At 38.8% G+C, this 17,351-nt stretch overlaps 1 protein-coding gene across 3 annotated transcripts in view; it reads left to right on the top strand.

Annotated features, from left to right (window-relative positions):
* WASF1 (WASP family member 1) overlaps window positions 1-17,351 on the top strand; it is a 68,042-nt gene that overhangs the window by 35,435 nt on the left and 15,256 nt on the right. For all 3 annotated transcript variants that reach the window (XM_070733369.1, XM_070733367.1, XM_070733368.1), the window contains 3 exons: window positions 5,901-6,059; window positions 11,142-11,276; window positions 15,566-15,719. In XM_070733369.1, the coding sequence (XP_070589470.1) occupies window positions 5,927-6,059; window positions 11,142-11,276; window positions 15,566-15,719 (422 nt within the window). In that variant the 5' untranslated portion in view covers window positions 5,901-5,926. The remainder of the gene's footprint in view (window positions 1-5,900; window positions 6,060-11,141; window positions 11,277-15,565; window positions 15,720-17,351) is intronic.

The following is a 17,351-nucleotide window of genomic DNA, read 5'->3' as shown; positions in this document are numbered from 1 at the left end:
CTTATAGATAGGATTAACTTCTCCTTCTACCTATTTAATCATTAAAAATAATTTGTACTTAGATGTCAAGCCTTCGGTATCCAAATATTTAAATCCTCAGAAAAACTGCTATTAAACTGCCTATTTTTAAATTCTCTAGTATAGAAGTGTCACATACACACAAACATGTGGGGATGATGGTTATGATGCCACATACAGTACTTTTATTAAAACACCAGCAAATCAACTGCAGCCTGATTTCAAATTCTTAATTTGTTAGTAGAGATGAGAATTTAATCTCATGTTACCATTCAGGATCTTCTCATGCAAGCATTACAGAGTGTTAGTGTGTCTATATTTAACATTGTGTGTTATCTGATAATTTTCAGTGGAGAAATTAAGCAATAAATCTAAAATGTCTGTTTTTACAGTAGGTTTTCTGCCACTGATCTATCATTTCTTTTCCATATATTCTTTGCTATCTCTGAGCAACCATACTATGGGAAAATTGTTTTCTGTATTTTTCACTTTTTTATTTAAGAAATTGCTAGTTATGTAGAACCTTACATGTAAAACATGCCATTTAAGATATTAAGTCCAAACGTTGCTCTGTGCAGAAATCCAAATTAAAGCATTTCTGACATCTAGCCTCCATTTGTTTCACCACCATTTCAGCCACCATTTCTCTAGGTAGGTAGTTTTATTGCCAATTTATTTCATGTTGAAAAGGTTTTCTTTTTTTTCCAGCTGGAATTTGTCTCCATGATAGCTAAATCCACTATTTCATGTTTTACAATGTGGAATAATGAAAAACAGCTCTTAACCTTCAGCATGATATATTTTCAATTATTTGAAGGATGTTATTTCATTCTCCTTCAATTTTTCTCCTCTGAATGCTAAACATTCAGTCTCTATAGCGTTTAGTTTCTTGTTTCCATTCTCACTTATCTTGACTTGACTATTGTTCCATAATAGTCTTACCAAACAGAATCAAATGGAAAGGTTATTTCCCATGATTTGAAAATTATTTTTCTGTTAATGCTACCTAAAATTGTACCTGCCCTTTTGTTGTGTCCAGAGAACAGTTGAGGAATATGGCTCGCCCCTTACATTTGGGCGGGAAAATACAGAGTTTGGATTGGCCGGATCAGCCTGGCAGCAGGAGGTATAAATAGCTGCTGGCACGGCCATATTGTTGGTGTTGATATTAGTAGTTCTGTTGCATGTTATCGTTACCACACTACAATAAACCTTGCGAGTTCCCTGGCCTACGGTGTCTTTATTTTGCAGACATTTCACTTTTTATGCTAGTTTATATTCAGCTTGCAGTTAATTACTATTGCAGGATCTCCCTTTCTGATCCTCAAAATAATACTCTGTAACATATGCTGGTCTGAGAGATTGATTGGCTTAAAGTCCTCGCTGCCATGCACCTGCCCACAGAAACACCCAGCGGAATACCACTACGCAACGACCGGCTTGCCCACCTTGCCTCAATTGTGGAGACCTATGTCCTTGCTCCTCATGCCGGTTCCACACTGCAACCTGCAACAACTGTGGAAGAATGGGCCATCTGTCAAGGGTCTGCCGCTCAACACCCAACCAAGCTGCCAGCCGTCCTGCGCCTCCATGCCATACCCCACAATAACCAGCAGAATGCAGCCCAACTGTTTTGCCACCAACCCTGATCGGGAGCTGTTTGGTGGAGAAGAGGAGTCTTCTTTGCAGCTGTAGGTGGGGCCAAAAAAATTTCCATGTCAGTAACTATTGAAGGTTCACCCCTGGAAATGGAAGTGGACACAGGGTCTGCAAGGAGCCTGGTTTCCTGGGACACCCTTCTACAACTCTTATCGGACCCATCCAAAGTCAAATTGCATCCTACCAGCGTTAAGCTAAGGGACTACCAGGGAAATTCCCACAAAAGGGGAGGGACAATTTCATGTGCAGAAGGGGAAATTTTCTGGTTTCCTTCCCTTAATAATTGGAACCAACCCCTACCATCCTTTCTGGGTCAGGACTGGTTTGCCAACCTGGGGTTGTCAGTATCGGGAATTTATTCAGTGATCCCTGATGTATACGCCTGTTTATTCGAGGAATTCTCTGATGTAATCAGAAATAGCCTGGGTTGTTAGGTAGGAACCCCAATATCTTTAAGCCTAGACCCCAAAGTGGCCCCTATTAGACTAAAACCGAGACGAGTCCCTTTCGCACTACGCAAGAAAGTGGATGCTGAGCTGGACAAGCTCATTGAACAAGGGGTCCTGGAAGCCACTGACTACTCTAAATGGGAAATACCATTAGTAATCCCTGTTAAACCCGACAGGTTCCTCCGCCTGTGTGGGGACTAAAGGCAACACTCAACCACGTACCAGCTGCGCCCCCGACTGTTAGACCACACCATGCCGGCGTCTCACACACCACTTGTCCCGTCACCCAGAACCACACCGTTCAGCCTCCTAGAGAATATTACATCACTGGACAAACAAACCCCAAGATCAGTACCTCAAACTTTGCACCAGGAACTGTTAACACCAGTAGTGGGCGATCCCCTCAGGGAAACAAATGTGGAAGTCAACCCCCAGTCATCTTCTAAGGGAGCAGTGATACCAATCCAAACACCACCAGTGACCGAACCTTGACGTTCTACAAGACCACACAAGTGTTCCTCATATTTAGAGGACTTTGTGTGCTCAAACCAGGTGGGGAGGGGTGTTGTGTCCAAAGGACAGTTGAGGAATGTGGCCCGTCCCTTATCCTTGGCCGGGAAAATACAGAGTTTGGATTGGTCGGATCAGCCTGGCAGCAGGAGGTATAAATAGCTGCAGGCATGGCCATATTGTTATTGTTGATATTAGTAGTTCAGTTGCATGTTATTGTTACTACACTACCAAAAACCTTGCGAGTTCCCTGGCCTACGGTCTTTATTTTGCAGACATTTCACCTTTTATGCTAGTCCATATTCAGCTTGCAGTTAATTACTATTGCAGGATCTCCCTTTTTGATCCTCAAAATAATACTTTGTAACATATGCTGGTCTGAGATATTGATTGGCTTAAAGTCCTCCAGTCAGTTTCCATTTCCATGACTGAAGATAAACTTGAATCTTGTCTCCCATCTTCACTTTAACCATTATATCATACCGACTCTCTTTACTAAAGATGTTAAATAAACAAAAATGTTAATCTAGCAACACTTGCTCTTTTCAAATCTATGGTGACTTCTGGTAAATGTTCCATGTTTATAAGATTTTTTAAAGAGTGTATAAGATCCCTGGGTAGTTCAAGACCATCACAACTGTATGCAAAATTTAAATTATTTGTCAGCCTATGTTGAAAAATAATACAGTTGTACGGTATTAAAATCCCATTAAATAATTGTGACAAACAGTAACAATGTGTTAGTTTTAAATTTTAATATGATAAATGTTGATAAGTATAACCAATGCAAAAAAACATTGTTTTGGAGTCCTCCAAAATTATTAAAAGAGGAAAGTGATCCTGGGAGAGAAAAAAATTTAAAAACATTGTTTATAAGGTAAATGTTTTTAGGATTTGCTTTAGAATTTGCTCAGAGTTGATGTAAGTTTGATTTAGTTTTAGTTTCCCAGAATGAACTAAAACATTCCTCCTCAGATTATCTGCTACTTTACCTTTTTTTCATAATTTTAAAAATAAATTCATAGTGATTCCGTTAGACCAGTGTTTCCCAAACTTTTTTGAGCCGCGGCACATGATTCATATTTTCAAAATCCTGGGGAACACTGAACGGGGGGACGGGGGGGGGGGCTAAAGAAAAGTTTGGACAAAAAAAATATCTCTTCCTCAATTTCACTCTATTTCTCCCTCCCTCTTTCTCTCTCTTCCTTCCTTCCCTTCTTTCTCTCTCTCCATCCCTCTTTCTTTCTTTCTTCCTCTCTTTTTTGCTCTCTTTCTCTCTCCCTCCTTCCTTCCCTCTATGTCTTTCTCTCTCCCTTGCTCTCTCTCTGCCTCTCTTGCTATCTCTCTTTCATTCTCTCTCTTTCGCTCTCTTTCTGTCTCTCTTGCTATGTCACTTTCTCTCTCTCTCTCTCTCTTGCTATCTCTTTGTCTCTCTCTCTCTTGCTATCTCTTTCTCTCTCTCTTGCTATCTCTTTCTTTCTTTTCTCTCTCTCTTGCTATGTCTCTCTTTCTCTCTCTCTCTGTCTCCCTCCCTCTTTCCTTTCTATCTCTCCCTCCCTCTTTCCTCCCTCCCTCTTTCCTTTCTATCTCTCCTTCCCTCCCTCTTTCCTTTCTATCTTTTTCTCCGTCCCTCAGCGGGGGCAAAGAAGAAGGAAGGCAGGCTGCAGAGGGCACCGAGGACAAGAGCGCTCGCTCGCTCCCTCGCCCTCTGACTTCCCTCCCTCGCTGCTGAAGGGACGAGCACGGGCACGCTGCAAGAAGGGTTTTTTTCCTTTTTTTTTCCCTTCCCCCGCCTCACGGGAGAGAGTGAGAGAGAGAAAGAGCAGCGCCCTGTCGGTTCCGAGCGCAGCCAGGGAAAGCGGCCTCGAGCCGAGTGCGAACTGCGGGATGCGGCAAAGGACTCCTTGTCAACCAAAAAAGGGTGGGGGTGGCAAAGTCAAAGCCTGGGAGGCGGGGAAGGGAAGAGCGGGAGACCCCCAGACAGAACGGCTGAGGGGAAGGAAAGATGGAAGGAGGGAGGGATTGAGAAGCGAAGCCAGGGAGGGCTGAGAGAAAAGGGGAGCGGCACGAGAGAGAGAGGGGCGGGGCTTGCATTCCCGAAACGGATGGAGAAAGCCCTCTCTCGCAGCGAAAGCGCTCCCAGCCAGGGGGCTGCGAGAGAGGGCTGGGAGCGCTTTCGTTCCAAGGAGCTGAAGCTGCAGCCGCAGCCGCCGCGAGAGAAGTCGCGCACCAAGGAAGGGGGCGGCGGCGGAGGAGAGGGGGCAGATCGGGCGGGGAGCTTGGCGGCACACCTGCGGCACACCGGTTGGGAAACGCTGCATTAGACCATGACTTATTTCCTTTACTATCCTATGATGGAATTTGAAGAACTTTGAGATTTAAACTCATTCAAAATAAACAGATATTAATTATGAAACTTAAGTTTCATTCCTGCCCTTTCACAACTGACTGGTGTTCTTTGTACTTGGAAAAACTGGAACAAAATAGGAATTATATATATATATTATATATATATATTATATAATATCTTTGTAATCTATTAGCATTGTCCTATCTTCATGGAACAGCTGGTATACTGGTTTACTCACACATGATTTCTCCATTTTGCCTTTTTTCTTGTAAAATAAATGATGACACAGTTATACACTATGTTATGTATTGTTCATGTGAGATTGTATCTACATTTAGTAACTGATAAGGACCAGATGATTTTTTGCTATATCCTGACATGTAAAAACCATAGAACTCAAGGAGATCTACTTTATTTATATACAGTACTTGTTACATCCTGTTTTAAATTCTCTTAAAATCAAGTACTCAATTTCCCCATCATTTTTAACACGTTTGTAGAATACATTTTGGACTATATTTTTTGTCATCCCACATGATTAGTTAAGATGCCATAATTCAGGCAGTTAGAGAAATCCAAATTTGGAGCAATTGGTTTATACCGTCTGGCACAATTGATAGAATTATAAAATATAAGCACTCACAGTTTCACAAACAATGAATGAATAGTAAAGAGGCTCAGTGCAAAACAGTAAAGATTTCTATAGTTTCTATAGTTCTATGAAGAAATTATCATATAAGCACTAACCAAAATTTCTAAGTATGGAAAAGGCAAGAGCTGTATGTCTTATTTTGCATCTGACGCCCTGCTTTTCACAAGTGCCTTAATTGTATTTTCAAATGTTTGTCATCCTTTGTACTTGGAAATAAGCAACACAGAATTATATTTTAATTTGCTTTTCTGTTTCTTCACAGGACTGGTAGCTGCTTGATATTTCAGAATGCCTCTGGTAAAAAGAAACATAGACCCTAGGTATCTTTGCCATACAGCTCTGCCACGAGGCATCAAAAATGAACTGGAATGTGTTACTAATATTTCCTTGGCAAATATAATAAGACAATTAAGCAGTCTAAGTAAGTATTTCATTTATTAAGAATTAATTTATTTTAAAGGTAAATTTCATATGGCCAAATCTGCGTGGTTTCACACTGAATCCTATTTAATCATATTCATTTTCAATTTTTAAAAAGACATTATTCTCTTATCCGCATGTATTTACAAAATGTTCTATGTGTAGCTTTATGTATATTGTGTATGAAAATACACAGAATACATGTATACGTATACACATGTGAATATATATACATATGTGTATATATATATGTTTGTGTATACATATACTCTGTGTTTATGTATGTATATACATAACGTCTATGCATGTCTGCATATATATGTTTATATTGTGTGTGAGCACATAACACATAATTAATAGATTCATAATCATTGAATTCTCCTAGAATATTTTCTTCATATATTACATCCATCAGAAAATTGTAGTTTTAATTTCAAATCTAGATGGAGATGGTAATAAATGCAGTAAATTAATCTTGCCAAATGTTAAGTCAAAATGGAAATAATGCATGCTTAGACAATTTCCCAGGAAGTTTCTTAGCAAATAATAATTACAATTTAGTCAATGTAAGTTTTTTCAGATGTGGTTGAATCTGGTTTTTGTTTTTTTAAACAGTTAGGAAACACACAGAGTCCAGGCAAAGAACATGTTTATGTTGCCTTATATCCCCCTTCTGGCACACAAATATGCACATCCTATCTTTGCTCAACAGAGAAAGAAAAAAAAAGGCAAAATGCTTGCCTTGCACAATGTAGTATTTCTGCTAATATCGATGTCATGACCAAGTCTGCTCTCTGTCATGCATTTTTTTCTTGGAAAAACTGCCAATTTTTGCTATATGAAGAGAAAGATCAGGATATGCAGTTGGCATCTTCTATCTAATAAATACCCAAATTTAGATAGCAATGATGAAGCTATTGCCAACAAGTTCAGGAAGAACATAAGTCGGTTCAACTGCATCTTCCAAATAATATCTTTGGTGCCAAAGAAGCTCTGTATTGTTAAGGGAATATCACTGAAAGGATGACCCATTGGATCATGGGTTGTCTAGTTGTACTATATAAAAACCATCAGATGGTCTCCTGAGTTAAGTTTACCATAACATTGGTTATGATATGTAAAGCTCTTCAAAAGTAAAGCATCCTTCCTCTATTACATAGTTATTAGATACCTTTCTAAGGCTTTCTGACTATGTAAGATATAATTAAAGTTTACTGAATAAAGGGCTTTCAAAATTTTGTATTTTGGCATTGTAATTTTGAAAGAATGTTCCTTAAAGACATTTTAGGATTAAGTGCATTTAAAAAAAAAAAAAATCTCCATCTTTTATAGTTAGTCTATATTTCCTTTGTTGATTATCTTACCTTGCATGCTCTTTAAATGACTTACATTGCAAGTTATTTAAGATTGATTATATCATTGATGGCTTCATGCACTGCAGCAGCCGTTTCCCAAATTAGAAAAAATAATAGCCTCTTCCCTCCCCTGAAAAAAACCCAGGCCCTTCTAGCTTCTCTTTGTCTCGCTCTCGCTCTTTCCTACTTTGTTAACTGATCTTCATAATAACCTGATACTGAGCCATGATTTTGTTCATCAAGCCAATGGGCAAAATACTTTGTAAATGAAGAAGAAAAGGGGAAATAAAAAGGATCCCATAGCTGTCCTTAAACAAAGTTAGTGCTCTGTGGATATTACCGTATATTTATTATTAGCTTGAGTAAGCTTCTATTGCATTTTTCCCCCTTTGGATTTCCAGTTTTGTGCTAGGGAATCTATTGAGGTTTAGTCAGAAATTGTATTTTCCATCAGGATCTGGCTGCAAGAGATATGGTTTTCCTTGACTGTTTTAACTGTTTGATTGTTGGTTTAGATGTTTTAAACTGTTTTTAGGAGGTTTTATGTTATATTTTATCTGTATTTGGCTGTGAGCTGCCCAGAGTCCTTCAGGTGGTGAGCGGCATATAAGTCTAAATAAATAAATAAATAAATAATTTTTATTCTGAGCCCAAAACATCTGAAATTGATATTCTGAGCTTAGAACACTTTATGCATGCATAATATCTGTACGGTTAGAAAAATCTATGCTTACAGTGATGATGGACTCTGCAGCCAAAATCTTGTAGCCTGATAGCATTTTGGAAAATAATGCTGGGTGGGCTAGTGAAGAGACCTACACTAATTTTAAGCACATGTGTTTAAATTAGTGTTTTTGTTGTTGCTGCTTGTTAAGACCAATGGGCATGTTCTTATGTAAAGCTTGAGTAGAACACTATTTGCTTTTGCTGTTGAGTTAATATTTTTGAACATTTTCTGCCAATTTGTGTAGGCTTCTAAATGTCACTAAGTATGATTCTAAGCAACATTTGTAGATTCAATCCAAGCCTTTATTTGTGGAAACTAAAACAAGGACCAGCATGTTTGAACAAATATATCACCACATTGATTATTCATTGAATTTTCAACATAGTCATCTTGAGTCTCATGATTATATTATTTGTTGAAGTTTCAAGTAACCTGAGAAGATATCAAATTCCGGATTCAACTGCCCTTAAGTGGATTGTCCCGTACAAGGTCCAGAAACTATAGTTGGCTCCTGAATTATTCTATCTATTATTTATTCTATCTGTAGGTCATTTTACATGGTAAAAGATAAGGTAGTTGTAATAATGAGTTCTACCTATCTGGGCGCTCTTTAAGTAAAAAATGTGAATATTTCTTGAAATAGTATTATGAGGAATGATAAGTACCGGATATATATCTATTAAAAAAATTTGATTTTTGAGAATTTGAGGTAGACTAGAGCAGTGTTTCCCAACCTTTTTTGAGCCGCGGCACATTATTCGTATTTTCAAAATCCTGGGGAACACTGAAAGGGGGGGGGTGGGCTAAAGAAAAGTTTGGACAAAAAAAAACCTCTCTCTTCCTCCCTTTCGCTCTATTTCTCCCTCTTTCTCTCTTTTCCTTCCTTCCCTTCATTCTCTCTCTCCATCCCTCTTTCTTTCTTTCTTTCTTTCTTTCTTTCTTCCTCTCTTTTTTGCTCTCTTTCTCTCTCCCTCCTTCCCTTCCTCTATGTCTTTCTCTCTCCCTTGCTCTCTCTCTCTGTCTCTCTTGCTATCTCTTTCTTGCTTTTTTCTCTCTCTCTTGCTCTCTCTCTCTCTTTCACTGTCTTGCTATATGTCTCTTTCTTTCTCTTTGCCTCTCTTGCTATCTCTCTTTCTCTCTCTGTCTCTCTTGCTATGTCTCTCTTTCTTTCTCTTTCTCTCTCTCTCTGTGCCTCTCTTGCTAAGTCTCTCTTTTTCTCTTGCTATGTCTCTCTTTCTTTTTCTCTCTCTCTGCCTCTCTTGCTATGTCTCTCTTTCTCTCTCTCTTTCTCTCTCTCTCTTTCTCTGCCTCTCTTGCTGTCTCTCTTTCTTGCTCTGTCTCTCTTTCTCTGCCTCTCTTGCTATGTCTCTCTTTCTCTCTCTCTCTGCCTCTTATATGTCTCTCTTTCTCTCTCTCTCTCAGCTGACTGCAAGCGGGAGCCCTGACGGCGGCAGCTGGACATGGTGCTGGACACCGTATATGCCAGGCACGCAGCGCCAGCATGTACGACGTCCAGCAGAACGTCCAACCGCCACCATCAGGGCTCCCACTTGCAGTCAGCTGAGAGAGAGAGAGAGAGCGATCCCTCTCGCCGCCGCCATCTCCCCCCGACGGCCACCCCCCCGCTCCCATCAGACACTTGCCGTCGACGAAAGAGGAGCTCCAGCTGGGCGGGGCGCTGCCGGTACTTCCGTCCTGGGGCTCCCGCTCGCAGCTGTCCCCCGCCTCCTGCTCGATGCCGCGGTTTTCGGCGCTCTCCTGCTGGGCCCCAAAGAAAGAAGGCGGGAAAAAGGTGCGAAGAATGGAGCTCTCCTTCTTCCTGCCTTCTTTCTTTGGGGCCCAGCAGGAGAGCGCCGAAAACCGCGGCATCGAGCAGGAGACAGCTGCGAGCGGGAGTACCGGCAGCGCCCCGCCCAGCTGAAGCTTGGCGGCACACCTGGCCATGTCTCGCGGCACACCAGTGTGCCGCGGAACACCGGTTGGGAAACGCTGGACTAGAGTTACAGGGTTTTAACATAGAGATAGTGGCTTTAAAAATATGTGTGTGTGTGCACGCACGTGCATATTGATACGTTAAATCTGCAACGGTTAAAAAGTTTTGTCAGGTAAATAAAAAGTTTTTTCACCTTAAATAAAAATGCCACTTAAAATTAAGCTTTTAAAATATTTTCTTGCATCTTTTCCCCCCCAACCAAAGTCATTAATTTAAAAAAGAAATAATATGTTGACATTCCAAATAGAAGAAACTATAATAGGTTTTCAAATATTCAATAGTTATGTGTGGATCTTCAATAAATATTTAACTGATTAGTCAAAATAATTATATTTAAAGCTGCTAGTTGTTCAGTATTTGGGGGGGAGGGGTTACATATGTATATGAAATTATGAATAAGTAACCACTATGCATCAATGACATTTTATTACTGTGGTAATATTCTCACACTCCAAGTTGCATTAATCTTACCTTGAACATTCCATTCCTTCTCTGGATTAAAATAGTTTTGGAATCCGCTTTGTCGTCATTTATAACATTTCTACAGACTTTTATTTATAATGCATAGAAGTTATGCAGGTTTCAGATTTTAAACGCCTAGAGCTATGAGGAATGAGGAAGAGAAACAGCAGGTGCTTATCTGTTACACCTGAAAAAACACCTGGGATAATTATTGATAAAAATGGAATATTTATTGGATCATAACACAAAGCATACAAATTCTTAAGGACTGGAGCAAGCTGCTATTAATGGGCATTTCATGTGTGACTATATACACAACTCCAATAAAAATACTTATTGACATTTCTCCTGGATGTTAGTCTTAAGTACCACAAAACTGTTGCTTTCAATGCAATAGACCGATATAGATACCATTACTATCTTTATTTTTTAAGAATTCATTTTATTTTATGATGTATGTTTAAAATGAAAATAGGATACAACAATCCAAGTCCTTTGAAGCTTGTACATATTCTTAGCCCTATTTGTAAAAACTTCCTTTTGCAGGTAAATATGCAGAAGATATCTTTGGAGAACTTTTCAATGAGGCACATAGTTTTTCTTTCCGAGTTAATTCCTTACAAGAACGTGTGGATCGTTTATCTGTCAGTGTTACGCAACTTGATCCAAAGGAAGAAGAGCGTGAGTTTTTGCAAAAAATAGCAGATTCATTACTTTATAGCTTGTACCAGATGTGGTTATCATTTGTAAATATTGGTCCTGAAGACATTTTTATCTATTATTTTCAGTTAGCAGATGTTACACTATAAATCTGAAGCAACCCAATATAAACAGCCTTTTAAAAAGGCCATAGAGAACATAAAATACATGATTGAGAACACATAAAAATCGTTTTCAATATCCCACTGAATAATCTGTTCTGAGAGATCAAATTTCAGCTAGGTCTGTTTGAGAGCAGATTTCAGGAAAAAATTGCCATAAAGTAGGTGCCATGCCGATACATGGCATGGCTGAGAGTCCTGCACAAGACTAACAAATACAGTAGAAACTCTGGTCACAAATGATTCTGACCACGACCAAATCAGGTTCTGACCAAAAAATTCATAAAATCTTTGAATCTGGTCACGAATACATGCTCAAGTGGCGATCAAACACAGCCACAGTCTTCCCCTTCTGTGCCTTTTTTTTTTAATAAGTGCCAAACAACAGCGACCTCCAGTGGTCACTGCATTAATTTTGTATTAATTTTGGTTATGTTAACAACCAAATTGGATTGCGACCAGTTATGAAACGAATTATGTTCGTGACCAGAGGTTCTACTGTGTTACTGTGTTGACATAACTGATTTGTAAAAACTCCTCAGGTTGTTAATTGATTAGATGAAGAAATTGAAATTTGATCAAAAAATATAAGTAGTGGTTTTCTGTTTCCTGTCGGAAAACTAGTTGAATATTAATATACAAGGTTATTCAAAAAGAATGAACTGATTTCATCACACAATATTTTATTAAGAAAAAATAATGCAAAACTCCAGCTAAGTCACAAGTATTCTACTCGTAATCAACTTTAATTTCCTGTCTTACAAGTATTCAATGTAGCCAACACCTGCAGCAACATCAATGTGATAAAGAGTTCCTCTCAGGTGCGTATCAGCATATCACAATCCACTGAGTTGATTGCTGTTATTTGATGATTAAGGTTATCGAGGTTAGTGGGTAGCAGTGGAACATAAATGCAATATTTAACTTATCTGTCTGGGGATCTCGCAGGCCAAGCACAACGAGCAAGGTCTTGGGCCCCCCAACGCAGAATGCCTTTTTCTGAGGACTCACCATTCCAAGGGTGAACAATCAACTGAATGTTGCCAGAAGAACATCAGGACTATACCGCCCCTCTGACAGCCATTCAAAACTTAGATAACTCCTCTTTCAAATGGTCACTGACTCATTACATGACAATGCTTGAGAACTGAAGCAATGCGTCCTGAAATCAGTTCATTTTTTTTGAATAACCTGTATTTCTTCCATAAAATTCTGTTCCTGACTTGGATATACTGTAATCCTTGGTAGTGGTATTCAGGAAGCCCTGTGATTAGCTTTGACTTGGTAGCCACTTTATGCATATTCTGGGAAAAGATAGTTTTGCTACATTTGTGTAGCTTATCAATAGAAAGGTAGTTAGCTCCTCTGTATATTTCTCTGGGCTCCTTCAGGAAAAAGCATAATATAAAGATAGCAGTAATTGTAATGCAATAGAAAATCATAAGTCAATGATATTGGTGAGTAATATACTAGTAATATACTAGTGAATGGCAGTAATGAAGAACCAGCAATGAAGTTTATGAAAAATGTGTGGCATTTTGAAAGAATATAGTCTTGTTAAAATGATAGATTCTCTGAAAGGGGAGGAGGAGGAGGAGGAGAAGAGGTGTGGGAACTGCTTGGATATAGGGAGTCACCCTACAACTGGGGTTAGGATTGCTACAGGAAATTGGCATGGTCATAAAGCAAAAATTACATAACTTCACTAACTTAAAATGGAACACGTGGCACTTAATTGAGAATCACAGTAGTGAATACTTAGTCCAAGCCATTTTGAGGTCTGTTTCTCCCAATTCTAAGCCCTAGCAGGAGTATCATCTTATCCCAGCCCAGTCCCAATTGCTTTCACCACCGACTTTGAGACCCCTGCCATTAGCAATGTTTGGAGTTTCTCAGTGAAGAGTTTTAGAATCAATAAATTCAGAGATGGGAAGCATTATAAGTACAGTGATACCTTGTCTTACAAACTTAATTGGTTCCGGACGAGGTTCTTAAGGTGAAAAGTTTGTAAGACGAAACAATGTTTCCCATAGGAATCAATGGAAAAGCGATTAATGCGTGCAAGCCCAAAACTCACCCCTTTTGCGAGCCAAAGCGCCTGTTTTTGCGCTGCTGAGAGTCCCCTGAGGCTCCCCTCTATGGGAAACCCCACCTCCAGACTTCCGTGTTTTTGCAATGCTGCAGGGGAATCCCAGCATCGCAAAAACGAGTGCTTCGCTGGCAACGGACGTCTGGAGGTGGGGTTTCCCAGCGAAGGGAGCATCAGTGAAATTGCAGCATCGCAAAAAACCTGAAGTCCTCGAAACCCCACCTCCGGACCTCTGTGTTTTTGTGATGCTGCGATTTCACTGAGGCTCCCCTCGCTGGGAAACCCCACCTCCGGACTTCCATTGCCAGCGAAGTGCTTGTTTTTGCACTGCTGGATTCCCCTGCTGGGATTCCCCTGCAGCATCACAAAAACACAGAAGTCCGGAGGTGGGGTTTCCCATGGAGGGGAGACTCAGGGAAATCCCAGCAGCGCAAAAATGGATGCTTCGCTGGCAATGAAAGTCCGGAGGCTGGGCATCCCAGCGGCGGCGGTGGGTTTGTAAGGTGAAAATAGTTTGTAAGAAGAGGCAAAAAAAATCTTAAACCCCGGGTTTGAATCTCGAAAAGTTTGTATGATGAGGCGTTTGTAAGACGAGGTATCACTGTATTTAGTCCTACCAGCTATCATAGCATTTCCACTATGATATTTTTTGGATGTGTTGTACTATAACCTCTGTCATATCTACATGGTCTGCATAGGGAAACACCAGTTTGAAGTACCCCAGTTTACTAGGTCTTGTCAGATAAATCCAAGCACCCAGCACAACTTTTCTTTCACCGAAATTAATAGGTTTAATTCAGTTTCATGAAACTTAATTATAGATTAATGCACATATAACTAATTAAATTTAATTAAATAAATTATAGGAAGCAGAAATGTATGTTCAGTTTTGTTAACTACTTGAATTTATAGTCAATATTAGATGTAAGCCACATTCAAGAAACAAAAGCATGATTGATAAATTACCTTGTAATACATTTTTCCATTATATTATTCTTTTGTTGCTTGTAGTTAATTATTCAGTTGGAAGATTTCTTCCATTAGCAAAATGTACACCATTATAAAGAATCAATTCTGATCAGCTTTGAGGAAACAATTTAGGAAAAATCATTGATGTCGGTAGTCTAAGTTATATGTTAAACTTCAACAACATGTTGCATAAAAATAATAAAGTAGTGACAGCTACTCAGCCAATTCAGAATCATTAAAAGAATCTGTAGCATCTTATTCTACCATTGTTAAGCTGTTAATTTCAATTTCAGTAGCTCCTATTTTCTTGTCATACTAATTTTAGTTCTAATTTCAGAATGATCATTGCCTCATTTCTACTAGGTGTACCGAGCACACAATCCTCTACTTTCCCCCCCCTTTTGTTCAATCATGTCTAATTCCCAGGACAGGTTTTGTCTGGACAAGTTCCCTGGACAAGTTTTTACATTTTTTTTGGCAAAGTTTTTCAGAAGTGGTTTGCCATTGCCTCCCTGCTAGGGCTGAGGGACAGTGACTGGCCCAAGGTCACCCAAGTAGGTTTGTGCTGATTTCTATCATAATGCCTTAGTCACTACACCAAATTGGCTCTTTTCTTTCACTTTACAGAATCATAATTATTGTTGTAGTTGACTTTGTAGAAGCATTCAAATCATTGCTCTAAAAAGTATGTTATTGTGAGTTTAACATTCTTCTCCTTGAAGCATTAAAGAAGACAGGTCTTCCAAAAGCCTTGGCATAACTGTTTTGAAAGGTTTCCCAGATTCTTGTTTTGTGCACATACACAAAAGACTTCTGTTAAGATTGCAATGTAATGAAACCATTGGAAATGGAGAAACATATACTAGCAATTAGATAAAGCCTTTGGCATATGCATAGTGAGCTTCCAAAGTATGTGGCTGCTTTTAATACTTTTAGGAGAGATGCTTTCACACAATCTTCATTTTTAATGAGCAACAATTCCTAACAATTCCTGTTCCTGTTTTTTATGAAGTGCAACCTTTAGAATAGCCGTCTCTGAATACTAGAGATTAATCACACACTAACTATGTAAATAATTATCTTCTCTTCAGTTTCGCTGCAAGATATAACAATGAGAAAAGCTTTCCGAAGTTCCACAACTCAAGATCAACAGCTCTTTGACCGCAGGAGTCTCCCAATCCCTTTGCAGGAGACTTATGATACATGTGAACAGCCACCACCACTCAACATCCTTACCCCTTACAGGTGATCATTTCAAAAATCTATGTTTATATTACGCATTTATTATGTACTCAGATAATAATTTTCAAAAATATGTAACTGAATTCAAGGATTTCAGTTGAGATCCCAATCCTTTTTCATCAAAAGTCACACAATCGATTGTATACAACTTAAATTTCACAAATTATTAAAGCAACGGATCATTCTAAGATTACATAATTGACTATCTGGATTACCTGCCTTGTATTTGTTTGATTGTTCATCATGCTAATATTCTTTTATAATACACAGGCAAATGCTTTATATCTATTTCTGACCTAGCTAATCCTGTACTGTCAATGTCTAGGGCAGTGTTTCCCAACATTGGCAACTTGAAGATATCTGGACTTCAACTCCCAGAAGTTCCCCGCCAGCATTCGCTGGCTGGGGACTTCTGGGAGTTGAAGTCCAGATATCTTCAAGTTGCCAAGGTTGGGAAACACTGGTCTAGGGAACTCTCCCCCGCCCCCCAGTTCTTCCTGTCTTGAAATGCTAAGGGTTTAATTTGGTACTTTCTACAAGGAATGCATGTACAGCAAGCTGTAATGTATAACATCTTGTCATAGGTTAAACTTGTACTAGAGGTTGAATCAAAGTATTTGATTGATTGATTGATTGATTGATTGATGATTCATTGATTCATTGATTCATTTATTTTTATCCTGCCTTTATTACTTTATAAATAACTCAAGGCAGTAAACATACCTAATGCTCTGTCCTCTTATTTTCCTCACAACAATTCTGTGAGGTGAGCTGGACATTGAATTGACTGACTCAAAGTCACCCAGCCAATATTCATTGATGAAATGAGACTAGAACTCATCATCTCCTGGATTCTAGGAAAGCACTTAATTTATAAGCCAAACTGCCTTGTTATGTACACAGAATGTTCTTTTCAGCAACTAAAGAGTCTCATGGTCAGGTCTAGCCCAGACTATTGTTAAAGTGTTTTCTTCGTGATGTCCTGAAGAAAAGGAACCTGTTTCAGGCATTAGAAGGCATAGAATATTTGATTAATTTGCCTTTGAACATCTGCAGATTGCATTTTCCTCATTATGAAGCATGTGGTTCCATTCTCAAGTGCTAACTTTACAACCCATCTGATTAGAACTTTGTAACCAAAATAACCTTTCAAACAAATTATTTAGATCATTAATTTATATTAAGTTCACTTTTCCTTATTTTTTCATATATAATATTATACAGTATATTAACGGATTGTTAAATCAGTGTATAAAATTCTGCAATGAGCTTAGCATTCAAGCTCTTTTTCAAAATCCACAAAACAAAGAATAGAATTTAAATGGGCATTATATAATGAATTTTACAGGGCCTTTAAATATTTAGACATATGATTTGTGTATTCAATAATTTAAAATGTGGGTCCATTTAGCCCCCAGATATGGTTATCTATTGAATTAGCATCATCTGATTCTAATTTCTGACATTCCTTCAATGTGTGTTTTATAGAGCTGTAGCACAGTGTCAGTTATTTTTCTTGGAAATTAATGTACCTTTTCCCCTGTGTGTGTAAGTAGGTATATTCTGCTTATTCTGATTTCACCCTGCTAGAAATGTATTCTTCATTTGGAGATGAGGGTGTTATAATCTCAGATG

This window comes from Erythrolamprus reginae, chromosome 1 (assembly GCF_031021105.1).
Source record: "Erythrolamprus reginae isolate rEryReg1 chromosome 1, rEryReg1.hap1, whole genome shotgun sequence".
NCBI lineage: Eukaryota > Metazoa > Chordata > Lepidosauria > Squamata > Dipsadidae > Erythrolamprus > Erythrolamprus reginae.
Note: the sequence above shows the minus strand (reverse complement) of the source record. Positions and strands in the feature narration are given on the sequence as shown.